The sequence below is a fragment of the Scyliorhinus canicula genome, chromosome 7 (assembly GCF_902713615.1).
Source record: "Scyliorhinus canicula chromosome 7, sScyCan1.1, whole genome shotgun sequence".
Taxonomy (NCBI): Eukaryota; Metazoa; Chordata; class Chondrichthyes; order Carcharhiniformes; family Scyliorhinidae; genus Scyliorhinus; species Scyliorhinus canicula.
Genome location: NC_052152.1, coordinates 30,454,202 through 30,479,420, shown reverse-complemented (window position 1 = coordinate 30,479,420; position 25,219 = coordinate 30,454,202). Strand labels below are relative to the sequence as shown.

The following is a 25,219-nucleotide window of genomic DNA, read 5'->3' as shown; positions in this document are numbered from 1 at the left end:
AACTCAATTTACCCAGCAAAGTTGACAGGATAACATTCGCAACAGAGAGTTTGCTTAACAGAAGGGTGGATCAGAGAGTTAGGTACAAAAAAATAACAGCCGCAAACTGACTGCTGTATTCAATTATTAAATTGTCCTTCACACTAGCAAGGCTGGATGTTTGAAGTCATTTGAAAATATACACACATCGGAGTTGATCTCTAATGTCATTGTGCAAAGGGGGTCAAGTCCCAATGAGTTCTTCAAGTGAAGTGTGGTCTCAGGTTGGAAGATAATTGAACTATGCTGTGCCCCATTTTAACATCATACATGCCGTCATTACTTTCATCTAGTGATTCCATTATAGTTTATCATGTACGTTAAATACCGCAGCTTAGTGCAAATTGGAAAGCAGAGCAGGAAGGACATAAAGACTTTGAAGAGGGTACGGAAATAATTTGCTGTGATTACAATAATGCGGCGAGACTGGAGAAACTGCGGTTATTCTCTTTACAGCAGCAGAGCTAAGAGGAGGTTTGGTCGAAGGGCTTCGATAGAATAATAAAGAAAAACTGTTTCCAATGATAAGGCCTTGATGGCCAGAGGGCACAGATCTATGTTTCTTATACATTTGGGATGCATTGCCAGATAAGCTGGTGGAAGCAGGTTCAACAGTAGACTTCATGGTGGAAATGGATAAACACTTGAAGAAGAAAAAACTGTCAGGAATTAGGGAATGAGCAGAGGGGTGTACCTAACTGCAATGCTCTTTAAGGGAGCTTGATGGGCCAAATAGGCTCCTTTGTTGCCGTGCTAATCTATGATTCCAGGATTCTAGATGCTTGCCATGAAGGGCCTTTATTTTTGCCATGTCGGGCTGGGAACTTTTAAAAAATGATGGGTGGTTGTTATGGATCTGATCTGATCAATTTGTGCAGTGACGTCAGTGGAATGTTTGCGCGTGGCTTTTGGGCAATCACCATCTTGGTTGTATGAGCAACACCACTTAATTAACCTCGCATCGCGTTTTACAAGAATCCAGAGTGTGGGAACCTTCATATCTTTTCTCTTTGCGGCAACAAAGAAATATAATTGTGGGACCATTTTCTGGCATTCTTGCCCCATGAGGGGTTTTTGGATAATTTTCACTGGAGTGGTAATAGCGTGCAGCTAACCCTCCCGAATGCAGCACTCCTGTCCTTGCCTGCTCCATTGCAAGGATGGACTGTTTAAAACAGAACAGCATAACCCCCCCGCCTTCAATTTTTAGTAGAGTCGGGCCTCTTGTGTGGTTCAGAGAGATTGTGAACATGGAGGTTCCCCAGTCACCTGCTCCTGGGATTCTTTCATTGTCAGATTTATTCATACAAAAAATGCAGTTCTCCCAGTTTCAATAGCCATATTCAGATGCCATATTGTACAGTAGATGTGTTTTTAGAGCAGTGAATGAAGCTAAGTTGGCCACTGCGCTCATGAAGATTGTGTAAGTTTTGATCTGCATTAGAGTATTTTTTCCATTGGGAAAGTGCTATTGTACATTCGAATCTGAAGAAAATAGGCATTGCGAACTTTATCTGTTAAGATCTGGTGATTTAAAACATCAGCCCTTCAACACGTTAAACATTGGGGAAAATTAAGATTAAGAAATGAAATTGGGGTAGAATAAAAAGGGGAATTGACAAGAAGTGGGTTTTGATATGTGAATTAGCATATCAGTGAGAAAAGCAAATGTTTACCTATGTGACTAAGGGAAACAATGGGGTTTAGGAGAAATAACTTCTCAGTGGAGAGATAAGGGGATTGGCACTTAAATGCTATAAGACAGATCCTTTGGGTGTTTAACACCAAAGAGAAAGAATGATACATCCATAGTACAATAGCTAGAGAAAGGGACACAGTGGAGGCAGCCACCATCACAGCCACACCCAGTTGCAGAAAACAGTCTCCACTGAAATCAAGTCATTGCTGAAAGGGCAGCTAGTTAAAATCCAAAAATCGAACAGAGAAGATTTCGCCTTCGCTAAAAATGAAGACGGTTTTCCCAAATATCCTGTACATGGTAACTATCTGCTGGATTTAGCTCATAGAGATATATAATGTTAGATATTGATTGGGAACAAGGGGAACCTCAAAGTTCATGAAACGTAGATAGTTGGGAACAAAAGAGCAACTTCATGTAACACTGTGTGTGTATAGCCATCAGTGTAGTTCAGTGGACTGTTGCAGTGTATTATAATCCTTCTTGTTGTGTATTTTTATTGTAAGTTAATATAGGTCCCGTATTCGATTCCCGGCTTGGGTCACTGTCTGTATGGAGTCTGCACGTTCTCCTCGTGTCTGCGTGGGTTTCCTCCGGGTGCTCCGGTTTCCTCTCACAAGTCCCAAAAGACGACTTGTTACGACTTTGGTGACTAGGGGATTTTCGCAGTAACTTCACTGCAGTGTTAATGTAAGCCTACTTGTGACACTAATTAAGATTATTATTAGTTTTTATTAATTTATCACAAAATGACTGGACTATTCCTCCCTGCTTTGCATATCTTTTCTCACAGTATACCAAATTGAAAATGTACACCACTAAGAACCGGTGTTCCACTTTACCCTTCTGGGTTTTGTGATACCTGTGAATTTAACATCAGCAGGGTTCTTAACAAATATAAAAAAAGGCCTGCAGCTTTCACTTAGAGCAAAAAAAGACACTTACTGCTGGAGTGCATTGATTGACAGGGCATTTGGTATGGTTTGGGAAAAAAAACATTTTTTTTGCAATTTCAATAGGCTTCATAGTTTGTAAGATTCAATGGTTTGTTATTACATTTGAGCCCATTATGAATGCTTGGCTGATTTTCAAAAATTCAAGAAGTATTTATAGTAACAGTGGGTTGTGTTCACATTTTGAGTGTCAGGTTTAACACGTTATTATATGATTATCTATTTTGATGTGGTTAGTTATTTGTTTTAAAAACAGATTGACCACTTGCGGGATTTATTTTTAAATGAGAGTTTTTTCAGTATGAAGTGTATTTGAGTGAGAGCTTTATCAGTTTGCTAGCAGCTTTTCTCATCTCTATTTCAAAGATATATGGCTTTCCCGTAGTGGTTACCAGGTGATTGGCTATGAAGAATACATGGACTTAGTGAACGTTAGATCAACCATGATCTTACTAAATCAGGGGTGGGCAAACTTTTCCGTGCAAGGGCCGCATTCAGAAATTCACAATTCACAAAGGGCCGCATAGTATATTAAGTAAAATAATTACTTCACCCGGTTATGATTGTGGGCGCCTCATATAGAACATAGAACAGTACAGCACAGAACAGGCCCTTCGGCCCTCGACGTTGTGCCAAGCAATGATCACCCTACTCAAGTCAACGTATCCACCCTATACCAGTAAGTAACCCAACAGCCCCCCCACCCATTAACCTTTAAAAAAAATAAAAATAAAAAAATAAAAAATTTTTAAAAAAAAAATTTTTTTTTTTTTTAATGACTTGGTGGGCCGCAGAAATACCTTTGGCGGGCCGCATGCGGCCCGCGGGCCGTAGTTTGCCCACCCCTGTACTAAATGGTGAAGCAGGCTCGAAGGGCTGAATGACCTACTCTATGGTCTTATGGTGTGTATGGAGAGAGCAAGGGGCTATGAGGAAACATGAGGAATCAGGGAGCATTGAGGTGGCATGGAGAATATGAGGGGAAATGGAGGGGTATGGGGATAAGAGGGTGAATGGAGGGGGCATTAGGTTAAAGAGGAATGTGAATATGGAGAACAAAGGAACTTGATGACATGGAGGATATATCGTTGATGTGAGGGTGCATGGAGGGACATGGCATGTATGGTGGAAGTGAGGATTTGAGGGCCTGACATTCATCATTAATACTAAGCTAATGTGCCGGTAAATGGAGGGGCCACTCTAGCCTACCGCCCTGACAACCTGCCCAACTCCGTTGGAACTTTGGGCATGGGGGTCCATGCCTGTCTCCATGGAGCAAACATTTGGTGAGCGGGGGCCCAATTCAACCTCCCTCCACCAAGAAGACCTGGTCTTCAGAGTTATTCTATGGTACATTGGGGTGAAATTTAGGCCTCCTCAAGCTGAAATGACAGACCTAAGCGGAGGTGTAAAACTGCAGTGACATATGCCTGCCTCGCCCACCCCCATGGGTATTTTAACCATAACATGAGAGGTGCAGGTAGACAGACATAGAATACCTAGAATTTACAGTACACTCCATCAAATCTGCACCGGCTCTTGGAAAGAGCACCCTACTTAAGCCCACACCTCCACCTTATCCCTATAACCCAGCAACCCAATCCAACCTAAGGGCAATTTAGCATGGCCAATATACCTAACCTGCACATCTTTGGACTGTGGGAGGATTTGAGGGCCTGACATTCATCATTAATACTAAGCTAATGTGCCGGTAAATGGAGGGGCCACTCTAGCCTACCGCCCTGACAACCTGCCCAACTCCGTTGGAACTTTGGGCATGGGGGTCCATGCCTGTCTCCATGGAGCAAACATTTGGTGAGCGGGGGCCCAATTCAACCTCCCTCCACCAAGAAGACCTGGTCTTCAGAGTTATTCTATGGTACATTGGGGTGAAATTTAGGCCTCCTCAAGCTGAAATGACAGACCTAAGCGGAGGTGTAAAACTGCAGTGACATATGCCTGCCTCGCCCACCCCCATGGGTATTTTAACCATAACATGAGAGGTGCAGGTAGACAGACATAGAATACCTAGAATTTACAGTACACTCCATCAAATCTGCACCGGCTCTTGGAAAGAGCACCCTACTTAAGCCCACACCTCCACCTTATCCCTATAACCCAGCAACCCAATCCAACCTAAGGGCAATTTAGCATGGCCAATATACCTAACCTGCACATCTTTGGACTGTGGGAGGAAACCGGAGCACCCGGAGGAAACCTACGCAGACACGGGGAGAACGTGCAGACTCTGCAGACAGTGACCCAAGCGGGAATCGAACCTGGGACCCTGCACTGTGAAGCCATAGTGCTAACCATGTGCTAACGTGCTGCCCTTCACCATGGTGCATTCACCGAAGGCCCTCCTCCTGCCATCGTTAGGATTTTCCTGTTATTTTGTGGGTGGGGGGGGCAGCAACAAGCTGCTGGGGTAGGAGGGCATCTGCTGGTGTGGCACCCTGTGCCCATCAGAGGCCCCTATCCAATAGATTTCCCCCTCCCGCATTTCCTCACCCCTTCCCCCATCTCGCCATCCCTGACCACCAAACCAATTTCCCAGGACCTGCCAGCCTATCCCTGATGAGAGCCTGGAACGTATATCGTACGTTCGCGTCCAGGATGTCTCCGCTTCGGGCACTGCCTGCAGTTCTAGCAGCTGCCATCGCATCTAGTGGAGCTGCTGGGACAAGAGAGTTGCCTGGCCATTTGATTGGCCAGCAGCTCTAGCGGGCAGGATCCCTCTCAGAGGGGGGGGGAAGAAAGTAATTAATGCCCAGGGCTGTTGTAAAATGGTATGGGGCAGCCAGCCAAGTGCAGGCAGGTGGCCTTGCCACTGAATTTTCTTCCAGGGGCTGAGGAACCTGTCCCCACCCTTCCATGTAAAATTCAGCCCGACAGTATTATCACTGCTGTGAAAGTGTCATTGTAAAGCAACAGTTAAATTCTTTATGTTAACTTTTGCTGTTAAGTGAATTTCTGTGAGGAAAGGATCAATATCAGTTTCATGTCCAGTGGAAACATCAGCGGGAAGTAAGTGCTTTCAGGCAGAGAATGCAGCTGACAAGCATTAAGCTACAAGCTTTCTTTATCCCAGTCTCACAGAGAGATATTTCAGCTGTTCTCCTGGATATAAACTCCTCCAAGGACACCGAGACAGAGTGCAGGCACAGATCTCTGTTAAACTGGAGTTAAGACAGCCGTTCAAATGAGGTAAGACTTTTAAACATGTGGATTCTCACTTAGCTGAGGTAAAAGATGGGTATAAAAAACAGGGGTGTTGGAACAGAAATTTCAGAATTCCAAAACGCTTGTCCAGCTGATTCCCTCGAGTTCAAACTGTGCTACTGTGGGTGTGATCCTGAGTACGTGTGTCATTTGTCTATTGCCAGTGACAAAAGTTATCATTGAATGCTTAATTCCCATGAAGGCCATTTGATCCTCAACGCATTTTGGAGTAACATACAAATATGTAAGTAATAACATCCATTTCCCATATGGCAAGTTAATGCTGGCACTTTTCATCATAAATGTGAATGTAGGATAATGGAAAAAGGTGCAGCGGAAACACGATGACTTGGAAGATTCTGGAAACAAAATGTGTGCAGAGACATGCAGACTGAATCTCAGTGTGCAGCAGCATCCAAAGAAAAATGATGCTGAAATGTAGGAACCATGTGTAAACTGAATCATTTTCATTTGAGAAGGTCGCCATCATATTTGGCACCTTTTTACCAAGTGCTCTCACTGATAGCCTGATATATTTGATGCTCCTCTCTCCATGAATTACCAGCTGAGGGGGTGGGTGAGCGCCATTAAATTCCTGCCCTTTGTGCTCATGAGATAGACTCTGGATTAGGGCAACATGGTAGCACAGTGGTTAGCACTGTTGCTTCACCGCTCCAGGGTCCCAGGTTCGATTCCTGGCTGGGTCACTGTCTGTGTGGAGTCTGCACAGTCTACCCATGTCTGCATGGGTTTCCTCCGGGTGCTCCGGTTTCCTCCCACAAGTCCACAAAGATGTGCTATTAGGTAATGTGGACATTCTGAATTCTCCTTCTGTGCACCCGAACAGGTGACAGAATGTGGCGACTAGGGGTTTTTCACAGTAACTTAATTGAAGTGTTAATGCAAGCCTACTTGTGACAATAAAGATTATTACTATGTATGGCAATGGGGAGGTTTGCTCCATTTCCGATGCTCTTATTGTTAACTTCCCCAGAAATTTCAGTGTAAACCCGTATTGCGCCATTCCACAGCGTGAGTGGGATTGGCCTTCGAAGTCTTCTAGAATGAAACGGTCGCTGAGTGGATCAATCATTGCGATTGTTGCCAGGCACTGCCCATTATTAAAGCTCACGTGGCATCTCACAAACATTTAACAGTAAGTCTGCTACCTGTGTCAGCAAAGGCCCCAGAGGCAGCAAATACATCTGACCAGATCTGAGCAATAGCAAATTATTTGTCACAAGAAATGCCTGGTCCTACTCATCAGTAGCAAACTGGATGTCTAAGTTAAAAATACATCTATAATGGATGGGATTTAGAATCAATCATGCCTTGTTTCATCAGTTCAATATTTATCGTTGTCTCCTCAGCGTTCTGTCACATTGCAACAGAAGCATTAATCTAGTGGTTTTAAATTGGTTAATATCTCTGTCGGATACCATCAAATAACCACATTAAACATTTATCCACCAACATTATCAACAGCAATTTATACTGTTTGATCTTTGACTACGGACTATGTTGCTATACATCACTGTGGGGATATAAAATAATAAAAACTACCCGATTTTTGAAAGGAACTGATTATGCCACATTTTTGAGACAGAATTTTTGTTTATTGTTTGATAAATATCGTACAACATTCTTGTGTTGGAGTGCTTGTCTGAAATGGCTGATTGATGTCTTTAAATCTGGCTAATACATTTCGCCGCTTTCCACTTCTATAAATAGAAAATAATCCAGCTGTATCCCCATCTATACGAAGCATTTAGTAAAAGGTTGTTTTTATGTGTCAGTAGTTTCTTGCGCCTCACTGGCTGAGTTCACAATGTTTCCATTGCTGATGGCAGGCTGAAGTCACTCACTGTCATCGTCACAATCTGATCGGGGAAAACGTGAGCTGCTTCTAAACAAGCAAATGAAAAACGCCCGTATCTTTTTCTTCCCCATTTTTATAGATCTCATGCTCCCCTCTGCTTCTTGGACATCTTTTGTATTGTGCAGCGTTCCCTTGCCGAGAGGATAGTGAGATAACAAAGATCTTCTTCCAGACCTCTGCCAAAATACACTCCTGAGTCAGGGATCAGGGACATGTGCAAGCTTGTCTCCAAATCCAATTTTCCCTGTGGCTCTGTATCCTGCCATAGTGTATTGGATGTCTAGCACATTGTTCCATCAGGCAGTCTCCTGTTAATCCTCTCTGATCTTAATTTAATGTGAATACTCCCACCACCAGAATGGCTTGATTTGAACTTTGTGATCTAACACCCACATACCTTCTGTGCTGCAATTCTTAAGAGAATCAGAGCTGGGTTTGTAATTTAATGCCATTTCGGGTGTCTGCCCTGAATGCTTCTATTTGTTTTTAATTAAAACATGTTACGCATAATCAGATGCTCCATTTAGGTTGTGGCCTCTAACAGCGGTGCTACAATATAACTGAGACACTAAGAGTGCCTCCAGATTGTTTGGTTTTGCTGTTGGATCATTAACGTTGACTTTACAGATCTTTTACTGGCAATGGAGAAGGCAGCCACCAAACTATGAATGAGAACATGATGTAGAAATAACAGTAAGCATTGTTCCTGCTTGTCCAGCTCCTTCCTCACCTGAGGCTCCCCCCCCCACCCGACCAGGATGGCCCCCGCAGCCAGAACGCCGAGGTCCCGCCGGGTAGGACCATACGTAAAAGACGCCGGCGGGCACTTGGCCCGTCGAGCGCGGAGAATCACCGGGTGGGGAGTGCTTTCAACGGCGTGGTCGCCAAAGAATCATCAGCCCGGCATCGGAGCGGCGTAGTGCAATTCGCGTGCCCCCCCCCCCCTTGACGATTCTCCGACCCGACGCGGGATCGGAGAATCCCGGCTCTAATGTTCCAAAATGTGCCAAGGTGCTTCACAGAAGTACTTTAAAGCAAAGTAGACATCCGGGCACACATAAGGAGTTATTAGGTCAGACAACGAGCAGCTTGGTCAAACACGTCGCTTTTAAGGAGTGTTGGAAAGGTGGAGAGTGAGGTAGAGAGATGGAGAGTTGTCGGGAGGGAATTGCAGAGCTTAGGGCCCAGGCAGTTGGCACCACTGCCATTGGTGGAGCAATTATAATTGGGCAGGCTGCAGAGGCCAGAATTGGAGAAGTGCAGATATCTCAAAGGGGTGTGGCACTAGAGGAGAAAGAGATAGAGCGGGGGTGACGCCGTGGAGGGATTGGAAAACAAGGAATAAAGTTTTAAAATCAAGGTATCGCTTGTCCAGGATGCAATCCATGTTAATGAGCCCAAGCTAATGGATGAACAGAACTGTGCAAGCTCCAGGGCACGGGCAGCAGAAATGTGTACGGACTCAAGTTTATGGAGGTGGGAGGCTGACCAAGAGTGTATCAGAGTAGTGAAGTCTCCAGATTCAAAAGCACAGATGGGGATTTCAACAACAGATTAACTGAAGCAGGCGTAGGGTCAAGTGATTTTAAGTAAGTGGGAATAAAAGTCCTTAATTATGGCTCAGATATGGTGAGCATCTCAGCTTCCAGTCAAGTACGACACCAATGTTGTGGGCCGACTGGTTCAGTCTCAGACACTTGCCATCAACGCCACAGATTTCTCCTGTGCATCTTCTAGTGACTGATTCAAGGATAATAATGGAGAAACAATGTCTGCTGTCTCAGCTGGCGGTCAGCGTAGGAATCCAAATGTGACATTTTCCTCTCTCTCTTATTTATCCCATCCGCATGCTTCCTCCTCCAGCCAAAAGTGTGTTCAGGTTCTTCAGGACCACCCTCAAGTTCCTGTCCATTATCACCTGACAGAATACCTGCTGATGTGGTTCAGGAGGGCTAATCCCGCCAATCAAAATGTACAACTTCCGACAGCGGCTCACTACGCCTTACCGATCTGGGTAAACAGTGGTGCATGGAGGTGTTCCTGGATGGTTGTCGTTCAGCCAGACATCAGCCAGTACCTGTTGGATATTGGGTCGTTTAATAGGGTCAGGTTCCAGTAAAGACCGCAGAAAGTTAACGGCAGCTAAAAAAACATAATGAAAATGATCACACAGTAATTATTGATCTCTCTATGGAGATAAAAATGCTGACGGGTTAGATATTTTATAGTTTACGCACACCAAAACCACGCCAAAGCCTACACATTAAAGATTTCAATTTGTGACAGTGTTTTTTTGCAAACTATAATTCATGTCTCATTTTGTTTTCAGGGGGTTTTAATTCAGCATTAATCCACATTAATATAATCTAGGAACGTACAACATTATCTCAGAGTACGCGGTCACCCATTAAAGACAGAGATGAGGAGGAATTTTTCCTCTCAGAGGGAGGTGAATGTGTAGAATTTTTTACCGTAGAGAGCTGTCGAGGCTGGGTCATTAACCAGGTTCAAGGCTGAGATAGACTTTTAATCAGTCAGGGAATCGAGGGTTATGGGGATAAGGCAGGAGAGTGGAGTTGAGGGTTTTCATAACAGATCAGCCATGATCTCGTTGATTGGCGCAGCGGACTCGATGGGCCGAATGGTCTGACAGGGCTTTCTTCTCCAGTCCCCCAGCTGCATGTTTCTCGGCAGCACGCTATTCGCTGGTGGCAGAATTTTCATTTCTCACCACTTGTCAATGCAATTTCCCATTGAAGCCACGCGACGACACCGGGAAACCCCGTGGGCAGGGCTGCACGGCCGGTGGGAACAGAGAACCCCAATGGCTGGAGAATTGCAACCATAATGTTAACAGAAGTTCGTTTCAAGCTCTGTCTATGATTAAACCAGAGTCACAGCCTGAAATATTCAAATTAAACTTCAGTCATGATGATAAAATTACATCAGTTGATTACATTTCTACCTCTTTAATATATTAAATACATAAAGTTATCAATTTTCATCTGAACATAAATAAGCAGCAAATAATATTATCAATGGTTAATGTACAAAGGAAGCATCCAAGGGTTAACCCTGAGTTTAAAAATGCTCATGCTCACATTTTCCAGCTTACAACATTTCCAAAAATTGTTTTCTATAGATTTTGAATTAAAGTTGAGTATTGCAGCTCTACAATTTTAGTTAACAGTAAAATTTCTCTCCCTCTCTTTTACTACTCTCTTGCTTTCATAGATATAGATTGACATCCCTACAGCAGGGGCCATTCGGCCCACTGAGTCTGCATTAACCCTGTTGAAGAGCACCCCACCTAGGCCCCACTCCACTGCAACCTCGTAACCCACTTGGACACGAAGGGGCAATTTAGCCTGGCCAATCCACCTAATCTGCACAGCTTTGAATTGTGGGAGGAAACTGGAGTACCCAGAGGAAACCCACGCGGACACGGGGAGAATGTGTGAACTCCACACAGTCACCCATGGTTGTAATCAAACCCGGGTCCCTGGCGCTGTGAGGCAGCAGTGCTAACCACTGTGCCACCGAGCCAACTGGCCATTTCCTAAATGCTGCTGTGATCTATGAAGGTTAATTCTCTTCCCAAGCCTCCAACATCACAGGGATTGCTTCACAGCGCCAGAGTCACAGGTTTGATTCCCGCTTGGGTCATTGTCTGTGCGGAGTGTACACGTTCTCCCCGTGTTCCTCCCACAAGTCCCGAAAGACGTGCTGTTATGTGAATTGGACATCCTGAATTCTCGCTCTGTGTACCCGAACAGGCGCCGGAGTGTGGCGTCTAGGGGCTTTTCACAATAACTTCATTGCACTGTTATTATAAGCCTACTTGTGACAACAATAAAGATTATTATTATTAAAACAACATTGTCGTTAGTCAGACATTGGCCAGTGTATACTTTTGGGACAGTTGTTTCCCAGTGAGAAAGAAATAGCCTTCAGGTAGCCTCCCAAAGCCAAACTTAGATGGTCAAACTTACATTATATAACATACGGTTCATGTGCTCATACACGTACTATTGTGAAAATGTAAGGAAAGGTGGCACAGAAGCGTAATCTTTGTTTAATTAAAAGAATCTCAAGTGAACCGGAAATAAAGGGCAGAATTTTCTGTAAAAATGGCAAGAAAAACGGTGCAATTCCGGTTGGCACCTATGGCACAATCTGAACCACAATTTTTAGGCACCTAGAAGATTTTTTCACCCCCACATGAAAAAGGCTGCACCTGAGGCACAAAGCAATTGATTCTGATCATTTCAATGAAGGGGGTGCTGCATTTAAACAGCTCCACAGCAGTTGCTCTCATGCAAGCCAGGAGGGCGGCAGCTGCTCCTCGATTTACGAAGGAGGGCCTTACCCATACACTGGATGCCGTGGAGGCGAGGCCAACTACAATATACCCTTGAGCTGGCAGGAGACTCTCCAACAATTTGACGACTTCCGTCTGGGGGACGGTGGCAGCACTGGTCAGTGCCTGGTGTGCAATGAAGAAAAAAGATGAATGACCTACTCCGACCAGCCAGGATAAGTGCTCGCTGTCTCCTCTCACACTCCACCCTTCCGTCACCACTGAAATGCAACCTCAATCCCACAAGCTGCCACCTCACAGGTCTCCTGCGCCTGACCTCCCACAAGCATCCTCTAAACCCAGGCAGCACGGTGGCGCAGTGGTTAGCATTGCTGCCTCACGGCGCCGAGGTCCCAGGTTCGATCCCGGCTCTGGGTCACTGTCTGTGTGGAGTTTGCACATTCTCCCTGTCTTTGCGTGGGTTTCGCCCCCACAACCCAAAGATGCGCAGGCTAGGTGGATTGGCCATGCTAAATTGCCCCTTGATTGGAAAAAATGAATTGGGTACTCTAAATTTTTTTTTTAAAGTATCCTCTACACCCTCTGGTACTCCTCATCAGAACCCCTCTGCTTATGAGCAGTGCCCACACAGGCCAGGTGTCATTGATCTCTGGCCCGCCAGGCATCGGGATCACAGCATCCCCATTTGTGATCCTGCAGGAGAGGTTTGCCCAACAAATTCTGTGAGCAAGAGAAGATGGGCGGTGGGATCTCAGAGGACATGGATGAAGCATCACAGCTATCGCCCATAACATCAACCAACCATTGCAGGGACACACACCTCGGTGAGTGGCCTTAACAGGCAGGCTTCTGAGTCACTACCTGGTCAGCACCAAGCAACTTCTGATGCACATTAGATGGAGGCAGGAACGTACCAGCGATTGAATAGTCAGAGGTCTGCTCGGCTCTAGGGCACAGATGTGACCCAGCCAGGCGCTGTGCCTCTGGACATGTTTGTCCCCAGCTGCTTGAGATGCAAAGGCCGAGCTGGGAATACCAGAGGGGGTTGTCAGCGACACACTTACAATGGCAAGTTCAAATGGAGGAGTCCCAAAACCTTCCGCCTCAGGAGATATTGGCAGCAATGCGTGGCACCTAGGCCAAAACTGCGAGAATGGCATCCGGAGTGGAAAGCTTGGGGCAAGAGGTCACATTGATGACGGGAGAACTTCAAAGCATGGCTCAGATCGTGAGGATCATGGCTGAGGGCTTCAACTGCATGATGCAGACAATGGCAGGCATGTTGATGGAGTCAAATCCATGCAAATCAGGTTCACGCCCTTCTTGAGCGTGCACCAGATCGTGTCATCAGGGAGAGCCCTGGAAGATCGTGACTGGAAATCTCGCCGGCACAAGTCTCATTTTTGGCCTCTCGTGAGATTTAATGGCCATGACGGGACTTGCACCCACCAGCTAAAGCAGCTGCTAAATCCCGCCCAAAGGGTTTTGACCTCCTTACAGAAGGGAATTAAAACAACATAAGCAACAGTATTGAATGGGCCCTTAATTCCAAAAGAAGAAAATAATCTTCAATGACTATGTCCTTGTCTTATACCTTCTGTTGTTAAGTACAACTTAATTTTTACTAACCTAGTTACGGCAGACATGTCTATCGCATAAAACACTGATGCTACTTTAGCCATCCCATGTTATTTTAAAATGTGTTGTTATCCTTCCTGCACCTGGTGGTGCATAAGGTAGATTTTCATCCGTTCCCATAGCGAGGTTTTTCCTGGAATAGGTCACTAGCCTGTCACCAGAGGCTTCTAGCTTGAGCGGCGCATCTCACGTCAAGCATGGCTGACCAGGGAGGCTACAGGCTGCACCGCAGGACCTCCATTTTAACACGGATGGTTCAATTCAATTGCTGGTGACCTTTGTTTCTGCAGCACTAAATAGGATTTGTCTTTCCACGTAAACCAATTCATATGTCTTTTTAAAACCTTATGCCAGAGCACAATCTTTAAGACTTTCTTATGTTACGCAGCAGCACACTCAGGTCAGGCATTCAAATAAAGAGGTGAGGTCAAAATATTAAATTAAGTTGGAGTCTGAGTTTAAGGAGGCATATCTGAGCTTATTTAGCTCCATCACTGCAGGTGAGCAGACATGTGTTCACCCCTGTTCGCTCGTATGGTTGTAAACAATGGGGGAATTTTTTGAGTCTGTTCGCAGCAGGTGCTAAATCCCGCGGGAGGGCCAGAATGGAATTTGCGCCAGGGAGACCTTGGTTTCAGATCATCACCACCCCGCTCCTGCTGCTTATTTCCATGAATTTGCATTGATTTAAATACAGCTTTACACCATGGCGTCCGACCCCGTGGAATGCGCTCCCCCCCGGCAGTGTGATGTCATGCCGGCGCGAATCACTACTGGTTTTCAAAAACAGAAATTGGCCATGATGACCACGCCGGTCGTGCAGAGATGCCTGGAGGCCCCGGGTTTGAGGGCTGAGGCTGGGCATTGCTCCCTGACACTCTGGCAGTGCCCACCCCAGTGCCCCGGTACAGCCCTGCACAGCCAGAGGGGTAGCACTCTTTTATCAGGCATCACCCCACCAGAGTAACGGTGTTAACAGTGCCCATCAAACCATAGAAAAGGTACAACACAGAAGGAGGCCATTAGCCCTGTCATATTACACTCTATGGTAATATATTGTTACTCTTTGCCTCGTAATCCATAATAGTCTGATGGTGTGACGATCAAGAAAGCACCAATCTTTAACTTGAAGCAAAACTGATTTATTGAATAACGATTAAATTAAATTAAGTTTGCACACTCTACTGAGCTGTAACTATTAAAGCAATACTGTGTCTGTTAAACTATATTCTATGATTAAGTATTAACTAACAAACGCCAAGGTCCCAGGTTCGATCCCGGCTCAGGGTCACTGGCCTTGTGGAGTTTGCACATTCTCCCCGCACTTGCATGGGTTTCGCCCCCACAACCCAAAGATATGCAGGCTAGGCGGATTGGCCACGCTAAATTGCCCTTAATTGGAAAAAATGAATTGGGTTCTCTAAATTTATTTTTAAAAATGAGTAACAATCACAAAGTTCACTGTAAATTATTTATAAATTCAGTCTGTTCGGTCTTCTTCTCCTAATAGATCTTCTTAATACACGAGGAGGTGACGTAGAAGTTTTAACAGTTCTCTGGGAGTTATCACAAACTTGAGTATTGGTCAAAGTATCATGGAAAATACTTTCATGAAATTGTAAATCTGGAAATATTTTATTGAGTTGCTTAATTTTCAGTAGAGCACAGCGATTTTCGTCAAACTACTGTTCCGTCAACTGTCTGAACTATGTAAGAACGTGGTGCTGCTTGTCTGATGACCTTTGCAGGAACAGACCAACCTCCATCAGGTACCTTGATGCTGACGGTATCATCTGGAAGCAATGAGTCCAGAGTGGTTGTATGCTGATCATAATACATTCTCTGTTGTTCACGCTGATGTTTCATCTTCTGTATCACTGGTCGATGATCTGGATTTGGAAGAGTTATCGATGGTAGAGTTGTTCTCAATTCTCTCGTCATTAACATCAGGTGAAAGTCCAGTCGAAAGAGGAGTCGCTCTATAAGATAGTAACGATAGATGGATATCTAAGAATTTAAAGCTTTGCTAATAAGTTGTTTGATGATTTGAACTCCTTTGTCCACTTTACCATTCAACTGTGGGTAATGCGGACTCGACGTGATATGAGCAAAGTTGGGGCAGCACGGTGGCACAGTGGTTAGCATTGCTGCCTCACGGCGCCTAGGCCCCAGGTTCAATCCCGGCTCTGGGTCACTGTCTGTGTGGAGTTTGCACATTCTCCCCATGTTTGCATGGGTTTCGCCCCCACAACTCAAAAATGTGCAGACTGGGTGGATTGGCCACGCTAAATTGCCCCTTAATTGGAAAAAATTAACTGGGTACTCTAAATTTAAAACATTTTTAAAATTAAAATATGAGCAAAGTTGTACTTTTGAGAAAAGTCTGCCCATTCTTTACTGTCGAAACATGGCCCATTGTCAGACATGATAGTGGTAGGAATACCATGTCTGGCAAAAGTTTCCTTACTTGCTTTGATGACAGATCTGGATGTGAGATCTGGTAACTTCATGACTTCCAGATCATAGAATCATAGAATTTACAGTGCAGAAGGAGGCAATTCGGCCCATCGAGTTTGCACCAGCTCTTGGAAAGAGCACCGTACCCAAGGTCAACAACTCCACCCTATCCCCATAACCCAGTAACCCCACACAACACTAAGGGCAATTTTGGACACTAAGGGCAATTTATCATGGCCAATCCACCTAACCTACACATCTTTGGACTGTGGGAGAAAACCGGAGCACCCGGAGGAAACCCACGCACACACGGGGAGGATGTGCAGACTCCGCACAGGCAGTGACCCAAGCCGGAATCTAACCTGGGACCCTGGAGCTGTGAAGCCATTGTGCTATCCACAATGCTACTATTCGAGTAATAGTCGATTATAAGGACACAATCACAACCATTGCTGTGAAACAGATCTATGCCAACTTTAGCCCATGGAGATGTTTCCAAAGCGTGTTGCTGTAGCTTCTCCTTGCATTGCGCAGGTTGAAACTTCTGATCCATTTCACATCCAAGTACCATATCAGTAATGTCACGATTAATACCTGGCCAGTAAACAGTCTGTCTTCCGCTTCTCTTGCATTTTTCAATGCCAAAGTGACCTTCATGAATTTGGTTGAGTATCATGGGTCGGAGAGACACTGGAATTACTTTCCTGTCAAGACGAAGCAACAGTCCATCCAGGACTGTCAAGTCTTCTTGAATATTTTGGAATTTAGAACAATGCCCTTTCGGCCACCCATTGTTCAGATGGTGTATGACTCGTTGAAGCATTGCATCCTTCTTTGTGTTTACACGGATGAGGTTGATTTTCACATCTGAGGAAAGGAAGATTTTCAGCACTCAGCTGTACTTGAGATTCTACATAAAAATGAAATGAAATGAAATGAAAATCGCTTATTGTCACAAGTAGGCTTCAAATGAATTTACTGTGAAAAGCCCCTTGTCACCACATTCCGGCGCCTGTTCGGGAAGGCTGGTATAGGAATTGAACCGTGCTGCTGGCCTGCCTTGGTCTGCTTTCAAAGCCAGCAATTTAGCCCTGTGCTAATCCAGCCCAGGCTGAATTAATTCCAACAGTTCAGTTTCTGAAGTGATCGAGCGTGATAAAGCATCTGCAATTATCAAGTATTTTCCAGGAGTGTAGGTGAGGTTGAAGTCATATCTTCTAAGTTTCATCAATATTCTCTGAAGTCTCAGAGTCATATCATTGAGATCCTTCTGTATGATATGTACAAGCGATCTGTGGTCTGTTTCCACATTGAAGGTAGGAAGTCCATTGACATAGTCATGGAACTTTAATACTTCTGTGAGTAATCCAAGACACTCTTTTTCAATCTGTGCATATCGTCGTTCTGTTGGCGTCATCGCTCTGGATGTGTAAGCAACAGGTAACCAAGACGAGTTGTCATCTTTTTGGAACAGAACTGCACCTTTCCGTCCTGACTAGCTTCAGTCAAAATTTTGGTCTTACTATTCGGATTGAAGAATGAAAGAAGAGGTGCTCGAGATTTTAAGTCGAGCCCTTCCTTTTGATGATTGGTTGTGCAATCAAATGTAGTAGACTTCTTTATTTGATTTCTAAGAGCAGTGGTTCTGGACGATAGGTTTGGAATAAATTTGCCTAGGAAGTTCAGAACACCTAAGAAACGTAGAACTACCTTCTTGTCGTCTGGAACTTTCGTTTGTTGAATGGCAGCAATCTTGTCATTGTCAGGTTGCACAACATGTTCAAGGTCTCCAAGGAATGTTCATGTCGAAGTGCCAAAACTACACTTGGCTCTATTCAGCTTCAGACCGTACTTGTGCACGCGTTGAAATACCTTGTGTAATCTTGAGATGTGTTCTTCGCGTGTAGATGACCAAATTATTATGTCGTCTACATAGACACGAACACCTTCGATTCCCTCAGTCATCTGTTCCATAACGCGGTGGAAGATTTCAGACGCGGAGATGATCCCAAATGGCATCCTTTTATAACAGAACCTACCAAAAGGCGTGTTGAAAGTGCGTAACTTTCTACTAGATTAATCAAGTTGCATTTGCCAGAATCCTCGAGATACATCTAACTTGGAAAAGATTCACACGTTGGCCATTTCACTGGTGATTTCCTCTCTTTTAGGAATGGGATAGTGTTCCCTCATGATGTTCTTGTTGATATCCTTGGGGTCAATGCATATCCTCAGATCACCAGAAGGTTTCTTCACACAAACCATCGAACTGACCCAGTCAGTCAGTTCAGTGATTCTTGAAATGATGCCTTAATGTTACAATCTTGCGAGTTCAAGTTTTAATCTTTCTCTGAGTGGAGCAGGAACTCTCTTTGGAGGGTTGGATTGGATTGGATTGGATTTGTTTATTGTCACGTGTACCGAGGTACAGTGAAAAGTATTTTTCTGCGAGCAGCTCAGTAGATCATTAAGTACATGGGAAGAAAAGGGAAGAAAATAAAATACATAATAGGGCAACACAAGGTATACAATGTAACAACATAAGCACCGGCATCGGATGAAGCATACAGGGTGTAGTGTTAATGAGGCCACTCCATAAGAGGGTCATTTAGGAGTCTGGTAACCTGTGTACCACAGGTTGAGCATCCGTCCGTAACAAGGTTTTGTACTTGAATCGAAGAGTACCCATGCCTTTGAAGAGGTCGGGAAATTGATTCAGAATCCCTTGGATGTTATCTTGAAGCATTGGCTGAGAGTGTGTTGCACAATAAATCCTCTGTATCAGGTGTAAATCCTTACAAGCTTGCACACCTAAGAGTGATGATTTGTTTGAGTTGACAATCTCAAATCATAGTGAAATTTAAATTTCATTGTTGGAAACTAGCAGATAGCATGATCCAATTGATGTAATTAATTTGCCTTTACAGTCACGTAGTTGACAAGCTGACTGATTTATTTTAGGGGTTTGCTTTAGCTTTTTGAAGTAAAGCTTGGTAAGCTAATTGGCAGAAGCTCCATTGGATAATCATTTACTTGCAATAAAATGTTCCATTCTGTGTCAGATTTGATGGAGTGTACTATCTTGAGAGATGATCATACTTTTTAATGATTCCAACAAAGAAAGTGTCTTCCAAAGAGTAAACATCTGTGTCCATTGAAAAATTTGGTTCAAGATCTCCTTCTTTAGATTCTACACTTCTTCCATTAATCTGTTTTGAATTTGACTTCACAGATTTAAATGCGTGTGTGTATCTGCATTGAGCCTCAAAATGGTTTTGCTTCCCACATTGTGAGCATTGTTTTCCTCTGGCAGGGCATTTTTTTAAAAGTGAGAGGTTCAACACCTTGTACACGTCATGACGTAGACGTCATCACACACGACTTGTCTTCGCACATGCGCAGATCGGTTTTCATCCGTCTCGCATCTTTTCACGAAGTGTGGATGTGTAGGGTTAGAATGCATGCGTGCAAGATGTCTGCCATCTGAAACACGCATTTTCTTCATCTACAACACTGCCGTAACACATTGTACTTTGAGGTTCGTTTTCGTGCCCTTTCCACGGAGACAAAATTCTAGATACTGATTTTTCGATAACTGGTGTAAACTACACATTTCGATGGCATTTTCTAACGTGAGATCCTTTTGCCTCAGCAATCGTTCTCTTAAGTTTTCATCATTTATACCAAAGACTATTTGGTCTCTAATCATGGAATCATTCAGTACTGAGAAGTTACAAGATTGATTCACCATTGTTTTGCATTCTCTTATTGAATATAAAACGCTCAAATGTTTCATTTGTTTGTATTTTGCAATGATGATCAAACTTTGCAACCATTACTTCAAATTTAGTTTTATCTTGATCCGCCGTATATTGGAAAGAATTATAGATTTCAATGGCATGTGGACCAGCCATAGTGAGTAGAAGTGCTATTTTATGTGCATCGGTAGCATTATTCAAATTGGAAGCCTCTAAATAAATTTGGATCTGCTGCTTGAACACCTGCCAGTTTACATCAAGTTTACCGGTGATCCTTAGATAATAATAATAATTACTTATTGTCACAAGTAGGCTTCAATGAAGTTACTGTGAAAAGCCCCTAGTCGCCACATTCCGCTGCCTGTTCGGGGAGGCCGGTACAGGAATTGAACCCGCTCTGCTGGCATTGTTCTGCATTACAAGCCAGCTGTTTAGCCCACTGTGCTAAACCAGCCCCAGTTGTCGTGGAGCTTGAGCTTTATCCATCAATCCTGGACTTGTCACAGTTCTGCAGCCTCAAGTTGGAGCTTCGCAAGTCAAATAGCTTCTTGGTTTTCTTTTGCTCTAATCTTACTAAACTAAACTAGTTAGCTAGCTTCAGTAGCAATCTCTGCTACCATGTTATATTACACTTTGTGGTAATATGTCGTTACTCTTTGCCTCATGATTCAGAATGGTCTGATGGCGTGATGATCATCTTTAACTTGAAGCAAAACTGATTTCTTGAATAACAATTAAATTAAATTGAGTTCGCACACTCTCCTGAGCTGTAACTATTAATAAAGTAATACTGAGTCTGTTAAACCTTAATCTATGATTAAATATTAACTAACGAAGTATACGTGCTAATTCTCTCTCACCTAACTAGTCCTTGAGTTGTGATCTATCTCTCTCTCCTGCTAACACTAAACTATCCAAGATTCTCTGAGCTTCAATATTTATACTGGGTGCCCTCCAGTCTTTACATTACACTTAGATGTAATAATTAACCCCTTAGTGTTATGCCTATAAACATATCATTATAAGCCCATTTTGTCCACGCCAGGCTGAGGACACCCAGGTGCCCTTTCTAATCCTGACCCAGGCCATAGCTCTGCAGCCTATAGCACTTAAGGTGCAGATCCAGGTACTTTTAAAAAGATTTTAGGGTCTCTGCCTTCATCACCAACTTGGGCAGCAAATTCAAGACTTCCATATCGTCTCCTTAAAAAAGTTCTTCCTCATTTCCCCTCTCCACCTTCTGCCACTTATCTTGATTTTATGTCCCCTGGTTCTGGAATTCTCCACCAAGGGAAACAAATTTTATCCTGTCTACTCCATCACTTCCCCTTATAATTCTGTACACCTCAATTAAGTCATCCCTCAGCCTTCTTTGTTCCAAGGAAAATAACCCCAACCTATCCAATCTGTCCTCATAGCTACACTCTTCTACCCCTGGCAACTTTCTTGTAAACCTCCTCTGCACTCTCTCCAGAGCAATTATGTCCTTCCTGTAATGTGGTTACCAGAATGACACACAATACTCCAGTTGTGGCCTCACCAGTGTTTTATACAATTCTAACAGTATATCCTTGTTGTCATATGCTATACCTCTGCCAATGAAAGAGAGCATTCCATATGCTTTCTTTAAAACCTTGTCTACTTGAACTGCTGCCTTTAGGGGCCTATGTACATGTTCGCCAAGATCTCTCACTTCCCTCAATTCTTTTTTTGGCAGAGTGCCAGGAATATCTGGTCAGAAAACCAGGCTGTGCTCCTGGACAGAAGCACATCGGTTTTCATCAGAACCAAGCACGTTGCCATTTTTTTGGAAAATGCCATTCAAATATCTCAAAAAACTATTGTTAGTTTTAATGAAATTTCATACATAGATATGGCCCAAGGAAGAGCTGGATCTGGATCCAGATCCTGGAACTTTTTAAAGGAATTTACATAAGGAGATAGGGAGAAGTGACATTTTATTAGAATGTTGTGGATTGTTTTAGAATGTTGTGGATTGTCTCAGCTGCTGTGGTGGAATTTGTCACAGCTGTCAAACCGTGAGCAGAGTTTTCAGAGCAGGTTATTAGACGTGGATTGACCTGAAGCCTCCTCAGTGTGCTGTTCAGCGGCCTCGTCAGACCCGACTTCTTTTTTAAAAAAATAATTTGTATTGAAAAATTTTGAATTTACACAACATCACGCCAAACTAAAATACCAACGATAACAGTAATAACAACAATCATAAACCTTCGCCCCTCCTCAATGAACAACCCAACATATTAACAATAACTTAAGTTAACCCAGTGTTAAGTTACACAACCGTAGCAAAAGACAATATAGAAACTATAGTTAGGAACACTAACTAACTTGCCCCCCCCCCCCCCCCCCTCCCCCGCCCCCGGGTTGCTGCTGCTATTGACCAAGATACCTATCTTTGAGCCAGGAAGTCCAGAAAAGGCTGCCACCGTTTATAGAACCCTTGTACTGATCCTCTCAGGGCAAATTTAACCCTTTCCAACTTTATAAATCCCGCCATGTCATTGACCCAGGTCTCCACACTTGGGGGCCTCGCATCCTTCCACTGCAGCAAGATCCTCCGCCGGGATCAGACCCGACTTCATGTCAGGATGAGGCTGTTGAATCTCATACGACGTTGCAATCTGGATCTCGACCACACTGGGTGTGACCAAGATCAGCATGTTAAAATGAGTTGTATGGCTCATTTATATATACGTTCTCCCGGCACCCGGGACTCAACGGTCGTGCTGTTTAGTACTGGTCTACACAAATGTGGACCAGGGGTGCTGCATAGGGCCCACATGACTGGGACGAGGATGAATAGGTTCTTTGGGGGTGAAGATAGGTGTGCCAGGTGCTCGGGGAGTCCAGCGAACCATGCCCATATGTTCTGGGCATGCCCGGCATTGGAGGAGTTCTGGAAGGGGGTGGCGAGGACGGTGTCAAGGGTGGTGGGATCCAGGGTCAAGCCAGGATGGGGACTCGCGATCTTTGGGGTTGGGGTAGAGCCGGGAGTGCAGGAGGCGAAAGAGGCCGGTGTGCTGGCCTTTGCGTCCCTAGTAGCCCGGCGAAGGATTTTGCTACAGTGGAAGGACGCGAGGCCCCCAAGCGTGGAGACCTGGATCAATGACATGGCGGGCTTTATTAAGCTTGAGAAGGTTAAATTCACCCTGAGAGGATCGGTGCAAGGGTTCTTTAAACGGTGGCAACCTTTCCTCGACTTTCTGGCTCAACGATAGGGTACTGGGACAGTAGCAGCAGCAACCCGGGGGGGGGGGGGGGGGGGGGGGGGGGGGGCGTTGATTATGTTAGCTTATTTTATTTAAATTTGATTTATCTAATTTTAATTTATGGTTAAGTTCTCTTGTTTGGGGGGGGGGTGGGGGAATGTGTTACATGTGATGTTACGGTATGGGGGGAATTGTGGGTGTTATGGGGCTGTTAGTTGCATATTACTGCTTTTTGCTATACTTTTTGTTATATTTTCTGCAAAAAATTCCAATAAAAAATTTTTTAAAAAAAAACAAAAAACAAATGTGGACCAGGCATAACAGCACCTGGGAGGGTCTCCCAGGCCATTAGAGACCTGTGGGTGGTCAGGACATGGCAGGGTAGCACCCTGGCCTCCTCTGGCACCCAACCACCTTGGCACTACCAACCTGGAACTCTGGCAGCATCACCCGGGCACCCTAGCACTGCCAGGGGGGACATTACCAGGGACAGGAGAAGTGAGGTGCAGTTCCCAGGGGCCTCCCCAAGGTTGGCGGAGGGGGGAAGGTGGTTGAAAATGGGGGAGCTCCTGAAGGGGGTGGAGGGGGGGGAGTTCGGGGCAGCCTTCCAAAATGACGCCCTGATCTGCGAGGAACATTTCCAGCTCGCCAACAGGAAAACACTCAGGGCGGAATTCTCCGCTCCCCACGCGGCCTGGGAGAATCGCGGGAGGGCCTCCCGACATTTTTTACGTCCCCCCTGGCGCCTCCCCGATTCTCCCCCCCCCCCTCCCCGGAACAATCGCCGCTCGCCGTTTTTCACAGCGAATGGCGATTCTCCGAGCCCGATGGGCCGAGTGGCCGGCCATTCACGCCCGTTTCACCACGGCAGCAACCACACCTGGTCACTGCATTCGTGAAACGGGTGCAAGATGCCCGTTTGGGGCATCTAGGGGCCCGATTTGGATGGGAGCATCGTGACTGTGCTCCGGAGGGGACAGGCCCGCGATCGGTGCCCACCGATCGTCAGGCCAGCGTCCAAAACGGACGCACTCTTTCCCCTCCGCTGCCCGGCAAGATCAAGCTGCCACGTCTTGCCGGGCGGGTTCGTGCCGTCTGCGCGGTGATGTCATCCGCGCATGCGTAGGTTGGAACCGGCAGCCCGCGCATGCATGGATGACATCATGAAAAGCGCCGTTCGCGCGTCATTTCTGGCGGCTGAGGTCGCGGCCGGGAACAACGGGGGCCCGCTCCTAGCCCCCGGGTGGGGGTGAATTAGGTGCGGGGAGCAGGCCCCGAGGCCGTCGTGAACCACGGCCGAGTTCACGACGGCCTCCGCGATTTTTGGCCTTAGCGGAGAATACCGCCCTCAGTCTCGGCAGAGAGAATCTCCCCGAGGCCAAATAAAACAGCAAAGTGCCGTTGAATAGCGGGGTGTTTTTTGGCGCTGCGCTGCGTCAAATGCATCCAAAACTGAACATAGAAATTTTTCAGATGCATTTAATAAAACGTTTTCGGCTGGATTCTCAGTTTGGGCATGATTCACCCAAAAAGTCTCTATGTCCAGTTTCGGGCTCGTTTAGTGGGATGTTTCTCAATTTCCGCAGCCCCGAGAAGTCTCCCGCTATCCAACGGTACTTGGTGGGACCTCGGCGTTCTGGCTGCGGGGGCCATCCTGGTGGGGGGGGGGGGGGGTCCGACTCCGGGGGGCCCCCCACAGTGGCCAGTCCCACAATCGGGCTACCGATTTGCAGGCGGGCTAATTCCGGGGGGGGGGCTATGTTCCTCTGCGCCGGGCTCCTGTAGGGCTCTGCCATGTTGCCCGGGGGACGGTGGAGACGGCAACACACGCGCATGCGCGGACCCGTGCCGGCGCCCGTATTGTCGGCTGGAACTGCGTGAAGCGCTCCAGTGCCATGCTAGCCCCCTGTGCGGTGCAGGATCGCTGCTACAAGCGGCCAGCGGTCATAAGACGCCTTCGTAAAACGCTCCGGCGTTTACGACGGCGTCAACACTTAGCCCCATTATTGGAGATTCCCGCCCA

The 25,219-nt window shown here is 45.4% G+C and overlaps 1 protein-coding gene across 1 annotated transcript in view; it reads right to left on the bottom strand.

Moving 5' to 3' along the window:
* Positions 1–25,219, bottom strand: part of hunk (hormonally up-regulated Neu-associated kinase) — a 91,760-nt gene that overhangs the window by 16,916 nt on the left and 49,625 nt on the right. Inside the window, exon 6 of the mRNA XM_038801676.1 lies at positions 9,799–9,934. Within this exon, the coding sequence (XP_038657604.1) occupies positions 9,799–9,934 (136 nt within the window). The remainder of the gene's footprint in view (positions 1–9,798; positions 9,935–25,219) is intronic.